The sequence below is a fragment of the Gasterosteus aculeatus genome, chromosome 2, assembly GCF_964276395.1.
Source record: "Gasterosteus aculeatus chromosome 2, fGasAcu3.hap1.1, whole genome shotgun sequence".
Lineage (NCBI taxonomy): Eukaryota > Metazoa > Chordata > Actinopteri > Perciformes > Gasterosteidae > Gasterosteus > Gasterosteus aculeatus.
Window position 1 is genome coordinate 405,824 of NC_135689.1, and position 25,792 is coordinate 431,615.

A 25,792-nucleotide genomic window follows, 5' to 3' on the forward strand; every position below is an offset into this window, starting at 1 on the left:
TCAGTCAGTGAGTCAGTCAGTCAGTGAGTCAGTCAGTGAGTGAGTCAGTCAGTGAGTCAGTCAGTCAGTGAGTCAGTCAGTCAGTGAGTGAGTGAGTCAGTCAGTGAGTCAGTCAGTGAGTCAGTCAGTGAGTCAGTGAGTCAGTCAGTGAGTCAGTGAGTGAGTCAGTGAGTGAGTCAGTCAGTGAGTCAGTCAGTGAGTGAGTGAGTGAGTCAGTCAGTGAGTCAGTCAGTGAGTCAGTCAGTGAGTGAGTGAGTCAGTCAGTGAGTCAGTCAGTGAGTGAGTCAGTCAGTCAGTCAGTGAGTCAGTGGGTGAGTGAGTCAGTCAGTGAGTGAGTCAGTGAGTCAGTCAGTGAGTCAGTCAGTGAGTCAGTCAGTGAGTGAGTGAGTGAGTGAGTCAGTGAGTCAGTCAGTCAGTCAGTCAGTCAGTCAGTCAGTCAGTGAGTCAGTCAGTCAGTCAGTCAGTCAGTCAGTCAGTCAGTGAGTCAGTCAGTCAGTCAGTCAGTCAGTCAGTTGTGCTTCATTCAGCTTTCATTCATTCTCACTAAACAATTCTTGATAACACATTGTTGTCTTGTTTGTTGGATCTCTGATCCCTAAATGAATCACGTATTCTGTGTTTGTTTCATGTTCTCATTCTAATGGTAATTGATGATCAATTAATTAACTCATTTTATTTATTCATTCATTCATCCAAAATATCAGATTTGCGTGTAGGAATCACACTGAAACATGACCGTGTATTTGTTTATTCCCTCTGGTATTCATCCCTCTCACCACCAGCCTGCATGCACGTGTGTGTGTGTGTGTGTGTGTGTGTGTGTGTGTGTGTGTGTGTGTGTGTGAGCTGTTGTCAGTTGGAAGGAACCTCCACCTCTCGCTCCACCACCCAAACACCACCCAGTCCTCAGGCCTCCTCCCTGCTCCACCGGAGCTGCTGGATGGATGATGGAGGACCTCCTTCACTGATACATGTACTAATACACTCAATGTATATTTACACTTCGTAAAGTGATTTTCATAAGATGCTGAAGAAAAGAACATCTGTGTCGCCCGCATTGCATGATGGGATACGCTGGGCCTCATAGGGTAGATCACATGTGTCCACAGGCTGCTGTCTCTCTCGTCCTCTGTCTCACCACGTTTCTGTTGTGTCTCCCGATTCGTTTACTTGTTTTTGATCTCTGTCTCTCTGTAAACACTGATAAAGTGTTGGAAATCTCACCCGTTTAACGTTCCTTTACCTCCGCGGAGCTGTTGACCCGCTATGAGATGTTGTAAACGACGTATTGTCACCGGTCACCTGGGTCATTACCGCGCGCTCACTACGTGCTGTGACGTCACTGATGTGCGCGGTTCCCCCGTCATACGCGCCGGAGGGGCGGGGCTTAGCGGAGCAGCAACATGGCTGCGGACTACTGGGAGCCCGACAGACCTGAGAACCTGTCCGACTGAACCGAGCCAGAGACACCCCTAACGGACCGGACGGACCGGGACCGGGACCCCCCCCCGCCAGTGAGTAATGCACACCGCCGAGCTTCGCGTGTTACCGGGAAACCGTCCTACGGTGACCCCGCCGGCCTGACGCCGCTCCGGTGCTGTTCTACCACAGTGATCCTCCTGCAGGACATAGACGGGCCCCGTCCGCTCACTGACACAGCAGAAAGTAGACGGGGCCACTGTGTTCAAGCAGTCATCACTCAGCTGACTAAATCACTGAAGACTGACACTGTGTGTGTGTGTGTGTGTGTGTGTGTGTGTGTGTGTGTCTGTGTGTGTGTGTGTGTGTGTGTGTGTGTGTGAGATATACATACGCATATTTAGTTAGTTAGTTCATTTGAAAAAATAACTAATCTTGCAATTTGAATCAATTATTCACGATTACTATTGGCAAATAAATAATAATGGAGTATTACATTTCACTTTAAACACAAACCCCACCCATGTGATGGTGGAACATGTGGAACATGTTGAAGTATCGACTCACTCTCCATCATCTGAAGTCCCAACATGTCCCACATTTAACCAGGACGTTTTGAACCACTGTCTTTTAGGGACTCAGTGCTCCTCTGCAGGTAGATGAGATGGAAGTAGCCTAGCAGCTAGCTTAGCACGGCCGTTTGCACTCGTCCCCCTTGTGTTTGACGCGTGGACGAGTTCCTCTGCACAGTTCTTCTGTTTGTTTTACATCTAGTGCTGCAACTAACGGTTATTTTCGTAATCGATCGATCTATTGCCTTTTTTCGATTAATCGACTAATCATTGAGCATAGTGAGGTAGAGCTGCATCGATTAGTCCACGTAATCAACGACGTAGATTATGAAAAAACGCCGACACGTCGTATATTATAAGAAGGTTCAGAGCTACGGGTCCTTTTCATTCGGCGGTGCAATGTTCTACAGGAAGCGCTGCACGAGCCTCTGAAGGACAAACCTGTGCACGCTGCTTAATACTAAACGGACAAATCACAGAGCTTTAATCACCACATGGTAGGCTTTAGTATCATAGTTTTATTATAGTAGATCTCTCGTAATTGTGTTGATATGAACACAATCTTTTGTTTGAAGAACGCCGGGGCTCCAGGATGCTTGTATTTTAAATGTTCCTGCGTTGCCGTGGTGATGCTGTGGAATATCAACTCATTCTCCGACCCAGGACCTGACCGTTAACGTTAGCGCCCACTTTGACTGCAGGAACCTCGGCGTCACACTCGACATCCAATTTGTAACCAATTAGATGTACGTGGTGACTGGCTCCGCCCCTTACTGTCAAAAAGAACAACAGCGAGCGCGAGCACAGATTAGCCTCGCGAGCAAGGAAGTTCACGTTCTGCGAGCGAGTAAATATCTTGTGCGAGACAGAATTTTGCTCACGGATGTTTTTATTTACGCGCGAGCATCAACCTGATTTGCTCTCTGGAATTTTGACAGTGATTTGCTGCCATAGACTGGTCTTTAACCTTCCTAAGTTCTCCCTCACTCCTCCGCTCCTGGTGCTCACGTATCACGCTGTGAATGGATGGGGTCCAGCTTACATCCAGGACCTGGTCCAACCCGACATCCCGACCCGCACTCTCCGCTCTGCATGTGATAAACTGCTTGTTCCTCCTCACTGAGAGCAAAACACTCGACTAGATCTCCACTCTTTGCTGTCCTGCTCCTAAATGGTGGAAGGAGGTCTCTGAAGACATCAGGACCACAGAGAGCCTTCACATCTTCAGACTAAAGACACACGTCTTCAGACTCTACCTCCACTAACACACTAACTAACTGGAGCACTTACATTGGACTTATAATGGTTCTTATCTACAGCGAGTTGTAAAGCGGCTTATTTGATGAAATCACACTTTCTTGTTTCTTGTTCTTCTGAGTTTGTGTCCATATGGTTGAAATGTTCTTATTGTGAGTCGCTTTGGATAAAAGCGTCAGATAAATGACATGTGATGTGATTCCATCACGTCATGTACAATGTGCTGCATTGTACAGTTTGGTTTGCTGATGAAATATTCTCAGACTTTCTAGGTCTTGCTTTTTCTCGGCTCTCCCACGTTCAACTAGATAAACATTTTATTTTCCTTGGGTCATGTAGACAATAGAAGCGATAGCGCCTCCGGCACTTCCTGTAGTCTATTGCCTATGCCACATGAAAAAGACCCGTAGCTCTGAATCTTTTTATAATATACGACGCAGTGACAATAAAGAACCTGCATAGAGCGCATAGAACACATAGAACCTTTTATATAGAACGTTTATAGAGAACATAGAACACAGAGCACTAGCTGCTCAGCCCTCTCAAAGAGAATCCGTCTTATCGGTTCCAGAGAAGAAGAAGAAAAGAAGAGGTTCTGGTTCTCTACTAGTGGAACTTGTATTCAAAGCTGTTGTGTTCTGTAGCTCTGTAGATGATTTGATTGATCAGGTGAACCCGTGTTAACCTGCCCTGGTGTGGTCTACAGGCTGGCTGCCCCGCCCCCCTCAGCACCCCGCCCCCCTCGCCCTCCCCTCATGGAGAGGATGAGAAAGATCAAGCGGCAGTTGTCATTCACCCTGGGGAGGGGAGGGGCCGTGGGAAGGGACACCATCAACCAGGAAGTGACATCACACAGTGATTCAGGTAACACACACGTTATGTGTCACAGCACAACGAGGTCACTCGTTACTTCGTCACTACGGCGACGTCTGAGCGTCCCAGTGCCTCGTTGTGCCTGAGCTGAGCGATGCATCATATGAGGACTAGAAGGAAAACAGCGATGAAATCACTCTGTGTGACATTGAGCTTTAATTATTCGCCTGATCTGTTTCATGGAAAGTTAAGTTTAAAGTTCTGTTACGACAGCTTCATGTATTTTGTTTTATTTTTGTCTCCATTAACTCAACCAATCATTCCTACTCTTCATCTCCTCTCCTCTTTATCAGAGGTGTCGTCTCTTCACTCTTCTTCTGGAGGTTTAAAGGTCCGAGGTTCGTCTTCATCAGTTCAGTCTCTTCTTCAGTCGTACAGCAGCTCGCTGAGAAAACCTGGAGGCCTGGGACGCAGTCTGAGCTCCTACCTGAACCACACGGCCCGACTGGGTACTAATACACCAAGTACATGTCCATATCTATCCTGAACCACATGGCCCGACTGGGTACTAATACACCAAGTACCTGTCCAAATCCTACCCAAACTGCACAGCCCGACTGGGTACCAATGCACCAAGTACATGTCCAAATCCTACCCGAACCGCACGGCCCGACTGGGTACTAATACACCAAGTACATGTCCAAATCCTGAACCGCACGGCCTGACTGGGTACCAATACACCAAGTACACGTCCAAATTCTACCCGAACCGCACGGCCCGACTGGGTACTAATACACCAAGTAGATGTCCAAATCCTACCCGAACCGCACGGCCCGACTGGGTACTAATACACCAAGTAGATGTCCAAACCCTACCTGAACCGCACAGCCCGACTGGGTACTAATACACCAAGTACATGTCCAAATCCTGAACCGCACGGCCCGACTGGGTACCAATACACCAAGTACATGTCCAAATCCTACCCGAACCACACAGCCCGACTAGGTACCAATACACCAAGTACATGTCCAAATCCTACCCGAACCGCACGGCCCGACTGGGTACCAATACACCAAGTACATGTCCAAATCCTACCCGAACCGCACGGCCCGACTGGGTACCAATACACCAAATACATGTCCAAATCCTACCCGAACCGCACGGCCCGACTGGGTACCAATACACCAAGTACATGTCCAAATCCTGAACCGCACGGCCCGACTGGGTACTAATACACCAAGTACATGTCCAAATCCTGAACCGCACGGCCTGACTGGGTAGCAATACACCAAGTACATGTCCAAATCCTACCCGAACCGCACGGCCCGACTGGGTACTAATACACCAAGTACATGTCCAAATCCTGAACCGCACGCCCCGACTGGGTACCAATACACCAAGTACATGTCCAAATTCTACCCGAACCGCACGGCCCGACTGGGTACCAATACACCAAGTACATGTCCAAATCCTACCCGAACCACACAGCCCGACTAGGTACCAATACACCAAGTACATGTCCAAATCCTACCCGAACCGCACGGCCCGACTGGGTACCAATACACCAAGTACATGTCCAAATCCTACCCGAACCGCACGGCCCGACTGGGTACTAATACACCAAGTACATGTCCAAATCCTGAACCGCACGGCCTGACTGGGTACCAATACACCAAGTACACGTCCAAATTCTACCCGAACCGCACGGCCCGACTGGGTACTAATACACCAAGTAGATGTCCAAATCCTACCCGAACCGCACGGCCCGACTGGGTACTAATACACCAAGTAGATGTCCAAACCCTACCTGAACCGCACAGCCCGACTGGGTACTAATACACCAAGTACATGTCCAAATCCTGAACCGCACGGCCCGACTGGGTACCAATACACCAAGTACATGTCCAAATCCTACCCGAACCACACAGCCCGACTAGGTACCAATACACCAAGTACATGTCCAAATCCTACCCGAACCGCACGGCCCGACTGGGTACCAATACACCAAGTACATGTCCAAATCCTACCCGAACCGCACGGCCCGACTGGGTACCAATACACCAAGTACATGTCCAAATCCTACCCGAACCGCACGGCCCGACTGGGTACCAATACACCAAATACATGTCCAAATCCTACCCGAACCGCACGGCCCGACTGGGTACCAATACACCAAGTACATGTCCAAATCCTGAACCGCACGGCCCGACTGGGTACTAATACACCAAGTACATGTCCAAATCCTGAACCGCACGGCCTGACTGGGTAGCAATACACCAAGTACATGTCCAAATCCTACCCGAACCGCACGGCCCGACTGGGTACTAATACACCAAGTACATGTCCAAATCCTGAACCGCACGCCCCGACTGGGTACCAATACACCAAGTACATGTCCAAATTCTACCCGAACCGCACGGCCCGACTGGGTACCAATACACCAAGTACATGTCCAAATCCTACCCGAACCACACAGCCCGACTAGGTACCAATACACCAAGTACATGTCCAAATCCTACCCGAACCACACAGCCCGACTAGGTACCAATACACCAAGTACATGTCCAAATCCTACCCGAACCGCACGGCCCGACTGGGTACCAATACACCAAGTACATGTCCAAATCCTACCCGAACCGCACGGCCCGACTGGGTACCAATACACCAAGTACATGTCCAAATCCTACCCGAACCGCACGGCCCGACTGGGTACCAATACACCAAGTACATGTCCAAATCCTACCCGAACCGCACGGCCCGACTGGGTACCAATACACCAAGTACATGTCCAAATCCTGAACCGCACGGCCCGACTGGGTACTAATACACCAAGTACATGTCCAAATCCTGAACCGCACGGCCTGACTGGGTAGCAATACACCAAGTACATGTCCAAATCCTACCCGAACCGCACGGCCCGACTGGGTACCAATACACCAAGTACATGTCTAAATCCTACCCGAACCGCACGGCCCGACTGGGTACCAATACACCAAGTACATGTCCAAATCCTGAACCGCACGCCCCGACTGGGTACCAATACACCAAGTACATGTCCAAACACTGTGTTGATGTTCTCTCTCTGTTTGTCAGAGATCGTCCATGAGGATGTGAAGATGTGTTCAGAAGGAGAAAGTGATCCGTCCTCTTCTTCGGTTCTCGTTCAGAGTCCAGTTAGAGTGAGACTGAGGAACAAGAAGATATCAACCGAGGTAACACGCTTGTACACGCAGCTGTACACCCGCCTTTCGTTTGGCCTGTCCTGAACTCTCTCGTTGGACCCTTTAGACTTTGACCCCCCCTTTTCTTTAGACTGTCTCTGCACTCGCTTCTTCGGACTGTCTTCAGACTCTCTGAACCCTTTGGACTTTGTGGTTCCCGTTGGTGTCCCTGACTCATTAATGTTTTGCTTTTCTTGTTACTCAGGACATTAACAAACGTCTCTCATTACCGGCGGACATTCGTCTTCCAGACGATTATTTGGACAAGTTTAATCTGATTGGTCCCGCTCTGTTTGAGCAGCCAATCAGTAGACGTCTGCGTCGAGTGTCTCTGGTACGCCTACCTGCTTTACTCCCTCTGATTCGATTGTGTCCTAGTATTAAGAGTAACCTTCGGTCTCGTTGTCTCTGCAGTCAGAGATTGGTTTTGGGAAACTGGAGACGTACGTCAAACTGGACAAACTAGGAGAGGTGGGGACTCACCATTACATTCTTGTGTTTGTGTGAGTGGACTAACCTGTCTCCACCTGTCTGTCCCCCCTGTCTGTCTTCTCCATGTCTCTTACCTGTCTTTCCCAACAAATCTGCGTGTCCAGCGTTACATGTCTCTCAACCCGTCCCTTTCCACGTGTCCTTTCATCACGTGTCTTACCTTTAGCCCTGTCGCAATATGCGATAAAATCGCACACATCATTGTTGGTGCTGCGATATTCACTTCACGTCTAAATGAGCGTCACCAACATTTAAGTTGATCCTCTGTCCTCCTTGTGGAAAGGGGGCGGGGCTTATGCAGCACGCACACAGAGCGACACCGACAGCTGAAGAGAAGCAGTGAACCCAACTAAGCTAAGCTAACTAAGCTAACATCTCACCCAAAACAACAACCATCCGCCCGTCTTTAACCTGAACTACTGTCGGTTCCTCCGGACGGCTCCTTCTCCTCTTTGGTCCCCAGACCGCCGTCCTGCGTTAAAGTGGCGTCAGTGGCATAAAATGGTGAAAATTGCAATAAATGTTGGTGCAATAATCGCACAACAAAGATTTGATATTGTGACAGCCCGACTCACCGGTCTTTCTCCCTGTCCTCCACATGTCCTCTCACCGGTTCTACCGTCTCTCTGCAGGGAACCTACGCCACCGTGTACAAAGGTCGCAGTAAACTGACGGAGAACCTCGTGGCCTTGAAGGAGATTCGACTGGAACACGAGGAAGGAGCTCCGTGTACTGCTATCAGAGAAGGTAGTACTTGTGTGTACTACAGGACTACAATACACATACTACCATTATGTTGTATACAGGATGATTCCTTTAGTATCAGTGGTAGTACTTTACTACACAGCAAGTTGTATTATTGTACCCAGATCATTTCAATATATTGCAATATGTATTGTATCGCATGCCAACATATGGTGAGTGTGTTACGCTACGTATGATGAGGTGTCAATACCAGTATTAACACGTGTGTCCCCCTCAGTGTCTCTGTTGAAGGATCTAAAACACGCCAACATCGTCACGCTTCATGACATCATCCACACACAAAAGTCCCTCACACTGGTGTTTGAGTACCTGGTGAGACGCGCGCACACACACACACTCTCGCACATGTTTTTACTTGGTGATTTGAGTCTTTAATGGTGTCTCCTGTGTCTCAGGACAAAGACTTGAAGCAGTATCTGGACGACTGTTCAAACATCATCAACGTTCACAACGTGAAAGTGAGAAAACTCTTTAAGGGCCCTTCGTACTACTCATATGTAACCCTTTAACCTTTAACCCCTAACCCTCCAGTAGCAACTGATCTCCAGTCTGCTTCCGTCTCCTCAGCTCTTCCTCTTCCAGTTGTTACGAGGTTTGTCATACTGTCATCGGAGGAAAGTTCTCCACAGAGACCTGAAGCCTCAGAACCTGCTGATCAACGAGCGAGGAGAACTCAAACTGGCCGATTTCGGTGAGTTCACTGCTATTTAATATTAATGATGATGATATTAGTCAAGATTGAGACAGTGTGAACTATTATAAGCAAACCGTTAACTGAACTACACACTGTGCCTAAGAGACACACACTACATACACACTGTGCCTAAGAGACACACTCTACACACACACTGTGCCTAAGAGACACACTCTACACACACACTGTGCCTAAGAGACACACTCTACACACACACTGTGCCTAAGAGACACACTCTACACACACACTGTGCCTAAGAGACACACTACACACACACACACTGTACCTAAGAGACACACTACACACACACACTGTGCCTAAGAGACGCACTCTACATACACACTGTGCCTAAGAGACACACTCTACACACACACTGTGCCTAAGAGACACACTCTACATACACACTGTGCCTAAGAGACGCACTCTACATACACACTGTGCCTAAGAGACGCACTCTACATACACACTGTGCCTAAGAGACGCACTCTACACACACACTGTGCCTAAGAGACGCACTCTACACACACACTGTGCCTACGAGACACACTCTACACACACACTGTGCCTACGAGACACACTACACACACACACTGTGCCTAAGAGACACACTCTACACACACACTGTGCCTAAGAGACGCACTCTACACACACACTGTGCCTAAGAGACGCACTCTACACACACACTGTGCCTAAGAGACGCACTCTACACACACACTGTGCCTAAGAGACGCACTCTACACACACACTGTGCCTACGAGACGCACTCTACACACACACTCTGCCTACGAGACGCACTCTACACACACACTGTGCCTACGAGACACACTCTACACACACACTCTGCCTAAGAGACACACTCTACACACACACTGTGCCTACGAGACACACTCTACACACACACTCTGCCTAAGAGACACACTCTACATACACGCTGTGCCTAAGAGACACACTACACACACACGCTGTGCCTACGAGACACACTCTACACACACACTCTGCCTACGAGACACTCTACACACACACTCTGCCTACGAGACACACTACACACACACACTGTGCCTAAGAGACACACTACACACACACACTCTGCCTACGAGACGCACTGTACACACACACTGTGCCTACGAGACGCACTGTACACACACACTGTGCCTAAGAGACACACTACACACACACACTCTGCCTACGAGACGCACTGTACACACACACTGTGCCTAAGAGACGCACTCTACATACACACTGTGCCTAAGAGACACACCTGTGTGTGTTTTAGGTCTTGCTCGAGCCAAATCCATCCCCACAAAGACGTACTCTAATGAGGTGGTGACGCTGTGGTACCGCCCCCCTGACATCCTGCTGGGCAGCACTAACTACTCCACTCACATCGACATGTGGTCAGTGTTCTTCTGCTTCTTTGTCTCTTTGTCCTGGTCCCCAGTGGCTTTAGCGCCTGAAGTTCCCTCTTTGTGTCGTCAGTCACTAACAACACGCAACTAACGTACTTTCCATTCTGTAGCGAGTGGTTAACTAGTCTTTGCTGGAGCAATGTTATATATTCATAACAGCAGTAACCCTTCCTACATGCAGTCTAGACTAGAAAGACCGGACCTGTGGAAGAGGTCTACGAGGTCATCAGTGGGGGTTTCAATGCTGTTCAGGAACCCCGAGAAGACCAAGGCAGTAGCCGAGCCGCTTAATGCCCTTAAAAGGAAAAGTGGAGCCCAGAATGTCAAAATGCTGTTGGAAATCTGACGTTTGGTGACAACGGAAACGGCCATCCGAACAGGAAGTGCTGATAATGAGGATTTTTTGGGGTTCATGGATTAAACTGTAAGGAAAAGGCCTTCTATGGCGTCAAATTTACAAGGTGTGGCGATCTGTTGTCCCTGTGTGCACAACACACACTGCTGCCACGTCACAGACACACACACACAACCAATCTGCTCGCTTCACCTCTGGGTGACAAAAGCAGAAATGCAGGGGACGCCAAAAGATCAAAAGGGTGCAGTGGACTAAAAGGACAGATTGACTCACAAAACCTCACAAATCTGTAACTGGCACCCGAAGCCACCAATCGTAGCATTACAACGTGATTATAAGAATCAGTAATTCAAGGTTTCTGCTGAGGATGTTGTCCAATACGTCTTGATAATTGAATGGACCGTAATTTCTTGAATAAGCTGCATGTAAAATGTGAAAGTAGAGGGTGATAGTGTGTGTGTGTGTGTGTCTGCCTCTCTCTAGGGGCGTTGGTTGTATCTTCTATGAGATGACGACAGGGCGACCTCTGTTTCCTGGTTCCACTGTGGAGGAGGAGCTTCACTTCATCTTCAAGCTCCTGGGTGAGGAGCCTTCAGCTTCTGTTATTACTCTGGGATTTAGTCTGATTTGGCTGCAGGTTTATGACTTCAGGGGGGTAGTAGCCGGGCAATATTTGGGCTGAACGCGGGGGGGGCAGGCAGTCCTCTGGTGCGAGCGCCACACGAACATATTCGCACACGTATCACCGTGCGTGGGGACGATTAAAACCATTTTTTTAAAACAAGTCAATGCCACATTTCTTAGGGGGGGAGAGTTATTTCAGGGTGGGGGGCCGTCCCCCTGTTATAATGGTAGGGGAAACACTGAGTTGTGTATCTTTTGTGTCGATCTTGTGTGCAGGTACTCCCACAGAGAACAGCTGGTCTGGGATCAGCTCCAATGAGCAATTTGTGGGGCACAACTACCCTCTTTACCGAGCAGAGCGACTGAGTACCCACACTCCCAGGTACGCACCTGTACTACACGTGGGTACGCACCTGTACTACACGTGGGTACGCACCTGTACTACACGTGGGTACGCACCTGTACCGCACGTGGGTACGCACCTGTACTACACATGGGTACGCACCTGTACTACACGTGGGTACGCACCTGTACTACACGTGGGTACGCACCTGTACTACACGTGGGTACGCACCTGTACCGCACGTGGGTACGCACCTGTACCGCACGTGGGTACGCACCTGTACCGCACGTGGGTACGCACCTGTACCGCACGTGGGTACGCACCTGTACCGCACGTGGGTACGCACCTGTACCGCACGTGGGTACGCACCTGTACCGCACGTGGGTACGCACCTGTACCGCACGTGGGTACGCACCTGTACCGCACGTGGGTACGCACCTGTACCGCACGTGGGTACGCACCTGTACCGCACGTGGCTACGCACCTGTACCGCACGTGGGTACGCACCTGTACCGCACGTGGGTACGCACCTGTACCGCACGTGGGTACGCACCTGTACCGCACGTGGGTACGCACCTGTACCGCACGTGGGTACGCACCTGTACCGCACGTGGGTACGCACCTGTACCGCACCCTTTGCGTTGTTGACTGTGTGTGTGTCTGTGTGCGTGTGTGTGCGTGTGTGTGTGTGTGTGTGTGTGTTAACAGGCTCAGCAGTGACGGAGTCGACTTGTTGTCAAAGTTCCTTCAGGTCAGTAAAAGTTTTTTCTTGATAAAACAGGAACTGACTTTCTTTGTTCATAGAGGTACAGTATTAATCCTGATGATCAAAGTAATAGAATAAGTATGAACCTGGTTTAAGATTTCCCTTCCTGGGCTACATGTCAACGCGCTACATGTCAACGCGCTACATGTCAACGGGCTACATGTCAACGCGCTACATGTCAACGCGCTACATGTCAACGCGCTACATGTCAACGCGCTACATGTCAACGCGCTACATGTCAACGCGCTACATGTCAACGCGCTACATGTCAACCCGCTACATCTCAACGCGCTACATGTCAACGGGCTACATGTCAACGCACTACATGTCAACACGCTACATGTCAACCCGCTACATGTCAACCCGCTACATGTCAACCCGCTACATCTCAACGCGCTACATGTCAACGCGCTACATGTCAACGCGCTACATGTCAACGCGCTACATGTCAACGCGCTACATGTCAACGCGCTACATGTCAACGGGCTACATGTCAACGCGCTACATGTCAACGCGCTACATGTCAACGCGCTACATGTCAACGGGCTACATGTCAACGGGCTACATGTCAACGCGCTACATGTCAACGCGCTACATGTCAACGCGCTACATGTCAACGCGCTACATGTCAACGCGCTCCAAATGCATCTGTGTGTGTGAGAAAAGCCTTTTCTCACCGAGAGAACATTCATGCACAGGAAGTGAAGCATCCCAAATACACTGTGTATTATACACTAAATACACTCCTAAATACATCACTCTGGTATTTACATTGATCTGGTGATTGTTTTGTGTGTATAAATGTGTTTAAATCGACTTTAGTTCGAAGGGAAGAAAAGGATCTCTGCGGCCGAGGCGATGAGTCATCGTTATTTCAGTAACCTTGGAAACAGAGTGGTGACGCTTCTCGATAGTAAGTTCAAACACAACGTTTGATTCTGTGATTGACTGTTTGCTGTGACGTCACTAAGTCCTCCTGATGTTTCAGCAAAGTCCATCTTTAGTCTGCAAGAGATTCAACTGGAAAAAGAAACGATGAGACCAGTGAGCGCCGATCCAGGTAACACACGCACACACACACACACACACACACACACACACACAGATACAGACACACACACACATACACACACAGACACACGCACACACACACAGACACACGCACACACACAGACACACACACACACAGACACACACACACATACACACACAGACACACGCACACACACAGACACACGCACACACACAGACACACAGACACACGCACACACACACACACACACACACAGATACACACACAGACACACACACACATACACACACAGACACACGCACACACACACAGACACACGCACACACACAGACACACACACACACAGACACACACACACATACACACACAGACACACGCACACACACAGACACACGCACACACACAGACACACAGACACACGCACACACACACACGCACACACACAGACACACAGACACACGCACACACACACACACACAGACACACGCACACACACACACACACACACAGACACACACACACAGACACACACACACAGACAGAGACACAGACACACAGAGACAGACAGACACACACACAGACACACACACACAGACACACACACACACACACAGACAGAGACACACACACAGACAGACAGACACACACACACAGACAGAGACACACACACAGACACACACACACACACACAGACACACACACACACACACACACACAGACAGAGACACACACACACACAGACACACACACACAGACAGACAGACACACACACAGACACACACTCGATGGTCTTCCTTGTTAGACACGATGCGTCGTCTTAACTCTTCTACGTTTTGTTCTCCTGAACTGGGAAACATTTTCCTCTTGAAGCCCTCAGATTTAAATTAGTACATTAAGTAGGAAGATGAAAGATAAAAGTTTTTCTGGGTCACAAAGTTACTTCTTGACGATGTCCAGCTAAACATCCGTCCATCGTGCTTCTTCCCCTCAAGTCTGAGTCCCCAATGAGCCACATTATCATCGTATTCTATTCATTCTCTTTTTATTGCACCGTCCACCAAGACAATTCCTGTATGTGTAACACACGTGGCAACAAACAGCTTGTGAACACCTTCAGTTGAATGTTTTTATTTTACTTTTTGTCTGTCCAGATAACAGTCCGGCTAAAAGGTGTGGCCTGCTCCTCTGACATCATCGTGGGGGCGTGTTCTGCCTCAATGACATCATCCTATTTCAGGATTAAAGGGAAACTGAAAGAACCAATGACTTTCTATCGAGAGAAGAAGAAGAAGAAGAAGGAGGCGGCTTCTTGTTCAGAAACGTTGATGCAATAATGGGTCACAGCAGCCATCTGACCAATCAGCAACCAGCAAGTTGTGACATCAGTCACTTCAGAACAATGAGTTCAACAACAGACGAGTTACAGGTTATTTAACAGTCTTCCATTTTCAGATTCAACTCAAATGACTGTTGTCATGGATACGCCTGAATACAGGTAACACCTGCATGTGCAGCATCGTCCTTCATTCCACTAAAATGATATTAGTTTTATTTAAAAAGAAACACAACCATCAAAGTTTATCCTCAACGCAGACGGACCGACTCCAACCCGTTTGGTACCAACTGAATGTAACTATAGTAACCGTCAGTGAACAATCAATAAAGGATGTTCTACCTTTTTAAAGTTCAGAGACAATAATTGGTTTGGAGCTGCTGTTTGTGTACTTGTCATAGTACAGTATAACCTTTACAGTACTATTACACTATTTACACTTCTACCTTTTATAAAAGTCTTTTGTTTCAACCGGAAATCCGCAGAATAGAAAGTTTTAGGTTTAATAATAAAAGTGAACTAGTTTCTACTGTTCTGCATGTGTGTAGTACACTCAAACTGTAATACTGGTAATATATGTAGTAAACAATACAGTGATACTGTGATTATATACGCAGTCTAAAACAGCTCTTTTCTTCACAATGATCATTTGATTCATAACATGTTGAATAGCTTTTATTCAGAAATCCGAGGAAGACGACGTGACGTCAGCAGAGCCTCACCTGAGCATGGGGGCGGGGCTTAGTGATGTCTGCTACCTGTCGGCCCTATTTCCACCTCTAGTATTTCTACAAGGAAAGTCTCGTACAGGCTTTAGAAACAGAAGGTGTTCAATATTTAGCAGTCAAATCGACTTATTTACAGCATATTAAACATCTTCTTTCTTTACAAATCGTTTAATACGCATGAGAATCTGTACGTTCTGGGCGGCCGTATCTTGAACTGAGGCCGTGCTTTGGACTTTGAGAATATTGTCCTTCAGAAAAAGGAATTCTCTTAGAATTGTTTGTGGGATTCTCAGGTTTTGGAGCATTAAGATATTTCGCACAAACTTTTGCTGATGTGAATTTTAATTTTGTATCTGTAGATGTTTGTATGTGAAAAGATCAAAATGTACAGTGACCATTGAAAGAAATCATATTGATTCATGTTTTGTTGTGATTAGTAATGAGAGGAAACGGGAGCGTTTCAAACTGAGGTGATGTTCCTCAGCTGCTGTTCCAGTTTGACTCGGACCAGAAGAATCCGGGTCACTGAACCAGGTTCAGGCTGCTGAAGAAACATTAAAGTTGACTTGTTGCACACACTAAATTCAATAAGTACTGAGCAAATAGGAATATTAATATATAACGTTTTCATCCTCGGTTACTAACCGTCACCATGAAGAAATGATTAAAGATAGAAACAAACGCTTGTTGGCCGTCAGAAGGTTTCCATTTGTAGAAATATCTGGTTCTCCACTAATTAGTCTGGTTTAGAATAATCCAACTTGAGCTGTTGGATCCAAATCTTGTTTTCTCTGCTTTGTGTTGACACCAAAGTTCTCTGCAATATTTTGTATGATGCGATTCTTCCAGATAACTTCTTTGAATGTTCTTCCATCTGCAAAGAAAGCACTGTATCTTCTGCTGTAACGGATCTGCAATAACTGATCTGCATACTATGAATACCAATGAAAGTATGGAGAATTAATTTATATATATATTCTATGTACAATTATGTTGACTACATGTATTCTGGATATGTTTACAGTATGAATATACATTAAAAGTATTTATCTGCTTTGGGTGTATTGTGATTGGTTGGGGTTATTTACCCAAACAAACAAAAGGCTGGAAAAAAACACTGACGGAGCATCTGAGAAAGTCACTATACAGACAAAATGATGAAACAAATTGATCAAATAAGACAATAAGATGACAAACAAAGATGAAAGACCTGGAAAATTCATCAAAACAGGCAAAGTGATGAGAAAACAATGAAACATATAAGATATTAGAAGGATTCAGACAAAAGACAAAACTGGAATTCACCGAGAAAGACAAAATAATGAAAAACAAAAGGACAAAGTGAAGGAATCTGAAAACTTCAACCAAAACAGACAAAATTAGGAAAAAAACAAGAAACAGACAAAAATAGAAAACTTTGGCAAAACAGACAAAAAGTCTAAATAGTGAAACACTAAAAATCATAAAAAGTGATTTGTCGGGTTAAAAGATGAAGCATCTGAAATATTTTGCAAAACAGACAAGATGATGAAAAAGACAAAAAATGACAGAAACAGACTGAATAATGCAAAAATACATCAAACAGACAAGAGGGAAACTCACAGTTAACCTGCTAACTATTTAACTTGGTTAATGAATTAATAAGTTAACACAGTGGTGTCACCTTGAAGGAAGAAGAATGTAGATTTTTGTTGGACTGACATGTAGCGTGACTGAGCTTCCTGGGTTCTTGGGAACAGAAGACACACAGAAGACACACAGAAGACACACAAGTCCTCAGTGATGACCGGGAGCTGCTCCTTGACTCCTTACACCACCTCCCCCCTGCAGCTCCACCCCCACTAACATTCTGTGACTCCTCCACCGAGGTTTATACAAATAACGGAAGAAATTGAATCAATTTAGTAAAGAAAACCAGGTTCCTCCATCAGATGAAAAAAATGAATGAAACGAAGCATGAATTAATATGACAAGAAATTAAGTGTTTAGTATTATAATTCACTCTCATTTTAAACAGTAACAGAATTAAATCTGTAGTTATGTTTTAATTTATACTTTTCCCATTTTTTATTGTTTCGTGATTAATGATACTTCTATTACTAATAATAACGCGAACAATTATAATATTAATAAAAAAAACATAATGATGAAAATATATTTAAATAATAATTGTTACCATAGTAATACATTTAAATAACAATCATACAAATAACAATATCTAATAACAATAATAATGATGATAATAAAATAGTACTTTACTATATCAAAGTACATTCAGACAGATGTTAAACACAGAAACTGCTCCTTCATTAAATGATACAAATAAAGATCCGATTAACGGCCTGACGTAAAAACAGAAAGTGCGTCGTAACGCGGAAGTGACGTAGCGGCCGTCAGATCGTGTTGATGTTTTGTGCGCCGGACGGCAGCAGAACGGGAAGAGGAGCCGCGTTCTGTTTTTGTTCAACCAAACCGTCGAAAAGGAGCCGAGCCGTTGTTTCTGTCGTCGGTTCCGGTCGGGTCGAGGCTCACGGTCGGTGATCGGTCCCGAGCGGCCGGACCGGAGGCTCGAAAACACCGCAGCATTTGATCCAGAAAGGGAGGACTCGTCACCCTCTGACCCCCTCCCTCCCTCCCTCCCTCTCTCTCACACACACACACACACACACACACACACACACACAACCATGACGATTCTCCCCAAGAAGAAGCCCAGCTCCGGGGTCGGCGTGTCGGACCACACCGATGACAGCGACCGTCGGAGCGGCTCGGACCCACACCAACACCCGCACGCGGGGCGGAGCGGAGCCCGGTCGAGGGCTTCGCCCCCGCCGTGGTCCTACCAGCCCGCTCCGCCCTCCGCGAGGGACGACCGGCGGAGCATCGAGGCGAGCTCCCGGCCGCAGCAGGCCTCTCCGCCGCCCGTCGGCTCAGCGTCCCCGGCGGGACCGGGGGACGGGCGGGACGGCAGTGGCGGGATGGGGGCTGGATCCCGCGGGGAGATCGTCGTCTCGGCCGGAGTCGTCGGCTGCAGCGGAGGCATCGGCAGCTGCTGTTCCGGGCCCGGACTCAGCAAGAGGCGGCGGCAGGCGGGCACCTGCTCCGGCGGGGTGGCGGCCGCTCTGGCCGGCGGAGGCCAGCCCGGCGTCACCGGACCCGCGGGAGGCTCCAGCCAGGACACGGAGGAGGGAGCCGGGAACAACAGCGAGGACGAGTACGAGAACGCGGCCCGGCTGCAGTCCGTGGACCCGGCCACGGTGGAGCAGGTAGGAAGCTAACGTTAGCGTTAGCACGGGCTAATGCTAGCGCAGTGTGTTTTGATGTGTTAGCATTAGCTTCCGGCGGGCTTCATCGATACCTAATGGACGTTTGTTAGCGAGACAGCTGATCAGCACAAACACTGAGCGGAAACAATATGACGTGTAATATTAATACGCGCGGTTTTGTTCACTTTTATCGATACACGATAATGACGTCACGCTCCCGTTATGCGTATTTAAAGTGTCACCGCGACGATTAGTCTTTTTACTTTAATAATGTGAGAATCAACTGAATGTGAAACTTTCAACAAACCCGTACACAGCTGACTGTGTGTGTGTGTGTGCGTGTGTGTGTGTGTGTGTGTGTGTGTGTGTGTGTTCGTTCAGCAGGAGCACTGGTTTGAAAAAGCTCTGAGGGAAAAGAACGGTTTTGTCATCAAGAAGATGAAGGAGGACGGAGCGTGTCTGTTCAGAGCCGTTGGTAAGTGAGACACACACACACACACACACACACACACACTGCAGCCTCTGGTCTTATCTGAGTGTAAGGTCAGGGGTCGCCGTCTCCTAAGTTGAAGATGCCCATCGGCCGGTCGCCATATGCAATATATGACATATCTCACAATGTAGGACAATGATCATTTTTGGTGGTGCGATATTCATTTGACAGAAATGAACGTTGGCGCTTCGTCTTGTCTGCGTCCATGGTCGGGGGCGGGGCTTACCGACCGGCGAAGGGAACACGTGAACCCTTAGTGTTCTTTCTTCTCTTCAGCATCGCTGTGGGAACGTTTGAGAGAAGAGAGACGATAACGTGAACGAGCCGCTACGTCCACTTAGTTTAAAAACACAACGGAAACAGGACACGACGAAGCTCAAAGCTCCCCTGAAACAACGACCTGAACTACTGCGGCTCCTCCATGTCGCCGTGTTTGTCACCTGGTGATTGTGATGACTTTATTAAACCGTATGTCAGGCCTGATGCCCCCACCCAGTCCGGTTATTGATCACCTGTATCTGAATAACACTTCCCCTGATCACAGGGATCAATATCAGGAGCAAAACATTCCTGTTCTATTAGCGGAGCCGTAACACAATAAGTTTATTCCATCATACGGTTCAGACCCACAACGACAAGAATAAACGCTGCTAGAAGCTGTTAATTAAATTGTAATTCGGTGTTATAAGGAGCTACTACTGTGTTTTATAACACGGTGGATGAAATCCAGCGTTCTGATTGGTTGAGAGTCACGAGGGGCACGTTATTGGGCCATAAAGTACAGAACCTGCTCACACTGACCCGATTGTTCCGTATCACTCACAGGAGCAGCTGAGACTTTGTGCGACTCTTAGCTTTTAGCTCGGACCCGTTTGCGTTGACAAGCGGACCGTTAAGGTGGACGCCAGGAGCGATGCTGGTTACAGCTCGTAGGCGGACGATTCTCTACAGCGAGGAAATGAGACACAACGTTTGGTGGCTTCAACCATTCAGAGCTGAAAGGAAACTATTTACTCACTAATTATAATTTTGCTGGTGACCGTGTTATAAAAGCAATAAAGAGTCGACCCTCCTCCGCTTATCCCTGCGGACCCTCATCAGGTCCACCTAATAAATCATAAGGTCATATTTGAAATAACTTTCTTTAACATAGATTAAGGTAATCCACATAATTCAACACATTTTACTTTAAACGCGGCTGATGACACAAAGGAAGTCGAGTTCTGAGTCTGTTACACATCGTGTGTTTGTGTGATGGAGATAATTCAAGTTGTGTGAGAGATTCTTTAAATCTGCACCATCGTCATGATGACATCATCGCGACACGTTCCAGTTAGCTTCCAGTTAGCTTCAGTGGCTAATATCAAAGCTCTCTGTGACCTCTGACCTCTGTGTCCCAGCTGACCAGGTCTATGGAGACCAGGACATGCATGAAGTGGTTCGGAAGCACTGTATGGACTATCTGGTGAGTCTTCATCGCCCTCCTCTTCCTCACTCACCTCCCCCTGGCTGTCCTCTTCATCGCCCTCCTCTTCCTCACTCACCTCCCCCTGGCTGTCCTCTTCATCGCCCTCCTCTTCCTCACTCACCTCCCCCTGGCTGTCCTCTTCATCGCCCTCCTCTTCCTCACTCACCTCCCCCTGGCTGTCCTCTTCATCGCCCTCCTCTTCCTCACTCACCTCCCCCTGGCTGTCCTCTTCATCGCCCTCCTCTTCCTCACTCACCTCCCCCTGGCTGTCCTCTTCATCGCCCTCCTCTTCCTCACTCACCTCCCCCTGGCTGTCCTCTTCATCGCCCTCCTCTTCCTCACTCACCTCCCCCTGGCTGTCCTCTTCATCGCCCTCCTCTTCCTCACTCACCTCCCCCTGGCTGTCCTCTTCATCGCCCTCTTCCTCCTCACCGGTCTTCACCTGTCAGTCTTCTTCACTTGTCTCCTCCTCTTCCTCACAGATGAAGAACGCAGACTACTTCTCCAACTACGTGACGGAGGACTTCACCACATACATCAACAGGAAGAGGAAAAACAATTGCCACGGCAACCACATCGAGATGCAGGCGATGGCTGAGATGTACAACCGGCCGGTGGAGGTGTACCAGGACAGCACAGGTGAGTTAGTCCGTCCAATAGGAACCACCTGCAGACCCGTTCGTACTCAATCGTGTTCCGCCAGCCTGACCCCGCCCCCTCACCTCCCACAGAGCCAATCAATACGTTCCACGGCATCCACCAGAACAACGACGAGCCAATCAGAGTGAGCTACCACCGCAACATCCACTACAACTCGGTGGTGAACCCCAACAAGGCCACCATCGGGGTCGGACTGGGACTGCCCGCCTTCAAACCTGGGGTACCAGAACCTTGTTAAACCTGCGGGCCTCATGTCAGAATCTGTTTGCACGAGGGGGAGGGGCTTGAGTCTAAACAGCCAATCACAAAAGGCGCCGTGTCTGCCTGAATGGGATGTGGCTTTAAGCCGGCGGGTTACCATGACAACCACGGCCGCAGCGCTTGAAAGACGCGTTCCCGCTTTATGTTTACTCGCGTGTGGATTCTCGTCTAAATCCACCACTTTGTCGAGTTTCTCCTCACTAATGAGAAGTTCTTCTTCACTCGGATCAATACTGGTGATCGGCTCTCCTCCCTCGTCGTGCTGCACGCTTTCTGTGGTTAGAACCCTGAAACCAGTTGTCCCCCCAGTACGCCGAGCAGACGCTGATGAAGTCGGCCATCAAGACGTCGGAGGAGTCGTGGATCGAGCAGCAGATGCTGGAGGACAAGAAGAGGGCCACCGACTGGGAGGCCACCAACGAGGCCATCGAGGAGCAGGTGGCCCGCGAGTCCTACCTGCAGTGGCTCCAGGACCAGGAGAAGCAGGCCCGCCAGGTAGGAGGCTCTGCACCAATCAGAGGCCAGCGCCGCTCCCCCTCCTCCTCCTCCTCCTCCTCATCATAAGTCTGCTCCTCACTTATCTCCTCCTCCTCCTCTTCCTCGTTGGTCTCCTCACTTATCTCCTCCTCCCTTACAGCCTCGTAAGGCCACTGCTACCTGCAGCTCGGCGACCGCGGCGGCCTCCAGCGGGCCTGATGACTGGAGTGGCCGGTCGCCGCGGCAACGTGACTCTGATCCCTCCCACTCCGAGCTCCCTGGCGCTCCCTCGGCAAACAAACCCCCCTCCCCCGCCGGCGCCGCCCTCATCCTCAACAAGCCCCCCTCCCCCTGCGCGCCAGGTAAAGCGCACACACACACACACACACACACACACACACACACACACGAACACACACCCGCACACACACGCACACACACACACACACACACACACACACACGAACACACACACACTCTACTTAGCCTATCAGAGAGCAGTGTGAGCTACGGATCAAACTGGTGTGTGTCTGTGTGTGTGTGTGTGTGTGTGCGTGTGTGTGTGTGTGTGCATGTGCGCGTGTGTGTGTGTGTGTAGGTCCCAGTAATCAGAGTCGTCATCATCTGGAGTACAGAGCCATCATGCAGGAGATGTCACCTACAGCATTTGGTAAGACCTAACTACTACTACTGGTAAAAGTACTACTGGTACTAGTTCTGGTACTTTTATCACAGCTGTCATGTTTACTACTAACTGTCACCTGCTGTTTACAGTCCGACCTCAACAGGAAGATTGAATCAGAAATCAAAATGCAGAAAGTTTTGTCAAATTGATGAGACTTTATGGATTCAGGTCTTTACTAAACTGGTCCATGATCTGGTCTGTGATCCAGTCTGCATGCTGGTCCAGGATCTGGTCTGTGATCCGGTCTGTATACTGGTGCAGGATCTGGTCTGTGACCCAGTCTCCTGTGTTCCAGGTCTGACCGACTGGGAGGACGATGAGATCCTGGCCTCGGTCTTGGCGGTCTCCCAGCAGGAGTACCTGGACAACATGAAGCACCAAAGCTCCGCCTCCATGCATCGAGAAAGAGAGCCGTCACCGGACAGCAGCTGATAGGCGGCTGACACACATAAAACGATGACCTTTGACCCCCTTCCCCCCTCCTGTCCACTGCTGAGCAGGAGATCGACCATGGACAAAATAAAACATCAAACAAAGAGATGCACACTTGTTTTTTTCAGCAGACATTTCAACGTATCCTTCATCCCTCACCTCCTCCTTTCCTCTCCTCGTCATGCCTCCTATATCGCCTCCCGTCCCACCGCCTTTCTATTCCTGGCTACGACCCACATAGAGCTCCGCCCTAATGCTGATTTGGGATCAGTTGTGATTCAAGCTTTTATTTAATTCATTGACATCACTTTTCAATTTTAATATCAGTGTTTTGGTGTCTGTCGGGACCTTTGGGGTCAAAGACGGATGCTAATCTGAACTGAAAAGACGTCCTGTATTAGCGAGCTAGCTATCACCTCAAGTCTAATCTGTTTTAAAGCTAGTTACCGCTAACAGCGCTAACAAGTTAGCTCAGCTAGCCTCGCAGCTCCCACCGGCGGCCATCTTTGTGTCAAACACCACATACACCTTCATGGTCTGTAACAGGTCTCCCCCCTCGTCCTCCTCCACCTCCTCCACCTCCCATCAGCTTCATCATCAGACTTATTTAGCATGTTTAATCAACCACGGCCAATATCGTCATAGAGAAAAAGCGACAAAAAAGGTGATAAAAAATGTGAGAATTGTCATACTTATCCTCTTAAATGATTATTGTTGTATTATTAGTAATATAAGTTTGTTTTATTTTATTTTATCGTTTGGGATGAAAATACCTTTTTTTTTTTCTTGGAATAAAAAGAGGAAAAATGTTTCTGAAGAAAAATGTTTTGGAGATTTTCTTTTATGAAGAGTTACATTTATTATATATGAGTATTTATTATACACAAATATTAGTCTACTCTGAATATTTATTATTAATTATTATTGTTTTTTTTCCTGAAAGAATTATTTTAACTGCAACGTTCTATCAATACTTTTACTACATTTAAGTACTTTTACTTTTATTCTGTTAATATTTTTACTATATGCATGTACTTGAACTTGTAATGTGGTATTAGTACCTTCACTACATTTATGTACTCTTACCTGTAGTGTTCCATTAATAGTTTTACTACATGTATGTATTTGTACTTGCAGTGTGGTATTAGTACCCTTGTCGCATGTAGGTACTTGTATGTCATTAGTACCATTACAGCATGTAGGTACTTGTATTCAGTCATTAGTACCTTTAATGTATGTAGGTACTTGTATTCAGTCATTAGTACCTTTACAGCATGTGGGTACTTGTATTCAGCCATTAGTACCTTCACTGCATGTGGGTACTTGTATCCAGTCATTAGTACCTTTACTGCATGTAGGTACCTGTACTTGTATTCAATCATTAGTACATTCACTGCATGTAGGTACTTGTATTCAGCCATTAGTACCTTTACTGCATGTAGGTACTTGTATCCAGTCATTAGTACCTTTACTGCATGTAGGTACCTGTACTTGTATCCAGTCATTAGTACCTTTACTGCATGTAGGTACTTGTATCCAGTCATTAGTACCTTTAATGTATGTAGGTACTTGTATTCAGTCATTAGTACCTTTACAGCATGTGGGTACTTGTATTCAGCCATTAGTACCTTCACTGCATGTGGGTACTTGTATCCAGTCATTAGTACCTTTACTGCATGTAGGTACCTGTACTTGTATTCAATCATTAGTACATTCACTGCATGTAGGTACTTGTATTCAGCCATTAGTACCTTTACTGCATGTAGGTACTTGTATCCAGTCATTAGTACCTTTACTGCATGTAGGTACTTGTATCCAGTCATTAGTACCTTTACTGCATGTAGGTACTTGTATCCAGTCATTAGTACCTTTACTGCATGTAGGTACTTGTATCCAGTCATTAGTACCTTTACTGCATGTAGGTACTTGTATCCAGTCATTAGTACCTTTACTGCATGTAGGTACCTGTACTTGTATCCAGTCATTAGTACCTTCACTGCATGTAGGTACCTGTACTTGTATCCAGTCATTAGTACCTTTACTGCATGTAGGTACCTGTACTTGTATCCAGTCATTAATTTCTTTACTGCATGTAGGTACCTGTACTTGTATTCAGTCATTGGTACATTTACTGCATGTGGGCACTTGTATCCAGTCATTAGTACCTTTACTGCATGTGGGTACTTGTATCCAGTCATTAGTACCTTTACTGCATGTAGGTACCTGTAC

At 47.6% G+C, this 25,792-nt stretch overlaps 2 protein-coding genes across 10 annotated transcripts; both read left to right on the forward strand.

The window, feature by feature from the left end:
• The first annotated feature begins 1,349 nt into the window (after positions 1 to 1,349).
• Positions 1,350 to 16,875, forward strand: cdk16 (cyclin dependent kinase 16). 6 transcript variants are annotated; one of them, XM_078080973.1, is made up of 17 exons: positions 1,366 to 1,514; positions 3,955 to 4,112; positions 4,415 to 4,570; positions 7,155 to 7,273; positions 7,488 to 7,616; positions 7,697 to 7,753; positions 8,407 to 8,521; positions 8,757 to 8,851; positions 8,935 to 8,997; positions 9,107 to 9,230; positions 10,507 to 10,627; positions 11,478 to 11,575; positions 11,895 to 12,000; positions 12,670 to 12,712; positions 13,550 to 13,640; positions 13,716 to 13,787; positions 14,912 to 16,875. In XM_078080973.1, the coding sequence occupies exons 2-17, from the start codon at positions 4,004 to 4,006 to the stop codon at positions 14,947 to 14,949; spliced, it is 1,536 nt and encodes a 511-aa protein (XP_077937099.1). In that variant the 5' UTR covers positions 1,366 to 1,514; positions 3,955 to 4,003; the 3' UTR covers positions 14,950 to 16,875. The 6 variants fall into 6 exon arrangements, with proteins under 6 accessions (XP_077937103.1, XP_077937099.1, XP_077937098.1 ...); XM_078080972.1 differs by having other exon boundaries at positions 1,374 to 1,514; positions 9,074 to 9,230; XM_078080975.1 differs by lacking the exon at positions 10,507 to 10,627 and having other exon boundaries at positions 1,374 to 1,514; positions 9,088 to 9,230.
• A 1,153-nt stretch (positions 16,876 to 18,028) lies between these two features.
• otud5a (OTU deubiquitinase 5a) lies at positions 18,029 to 24,386 on the forward strand. Of its 4 annotated transcripts, none has more exons than XM_078080955.1 (9): positions 18,029 to 19,087; positions 19,472 to 19,562; positions 20,981 to 21,045; positions 21,531 to 21,687; positions 21,780 to 21,928; positions 22,267 to 22,464; positions 22,607 to 22,808; positions 23,045 to 23,116; positions 23,427 to 24,386. In XM_078080955.1, exons 1-9 carry the CDS (start codon positions 18,509 to 18,511, stop codon positions 23,561 to 23,563), a joined length of 1,650 nt encoding a protein of 549 aa, XP_077937081.1. In that variant the 5' UTR covers positions 18,029 to 18,508; the 3' UTR covers positions 23,564 to 24,386. The 4 variants fall into 4 exon arrangements, with proteins under 4 accessions (XP_077937081.1, XP_077937089.1, XP_077937079.1 ...); XM_078080963.1 differs by having other exon boundaries at positions 22,279 to 22,464; XM_078080953.1 differs by having other exon boundaries at positions 18,179 to 19,087; positions 19,469 to 19,562.
• Positions 24,387 to 25,792: the final 1,406 nt, after the last annotated feature.

Bases quoted from the DNA above. Each gene is read 5' to 3' on its own strand.
- otud5a (XM_078080953.1), top strand. From the start codon at position 18,509: ATGACGATTCTCCCCAAGAAGAAGCCCAGCTCCGGGGTCGGCGTGTCG. The intron at 19,088-19,468 runs GTAGGAAGCTAA...GTGTTCGTTCAG, and splicing joins ACCCGGCCACGGTGGAGCAG to CAGGAGCACTGGTTTGAAAA. The intron at 21,046-21,530 runs GTGAGTCTTCAT...TCTTCCTCACAG, and splicing joins AGCACTGTATGGACTATCTG to ATGAAGAACGCAGACTACTT.
- cdk16 (XM_078080972.1), top strand. From the start codon at position 4,004: ATGGAGAGGATGAGAAAGATCAAGCGGCAGTTGTCATTCACCCTGGGG. The intron at 12,713-13,549 runs GTCAGTAAAAGT...AATCGACTTTAG, and splicing joins TGTTGTCAAAGTTCCTTCAG to TTCGAAGGGAAGAAAAGGAT. The intron at 13,788-14,911 runs GTAACACACGCA...TTGTCTGTCCAG, and splicing joins ACCAGTGAGCGCCGATCCAG to ATAACAGTCCGGCTAAAAGG.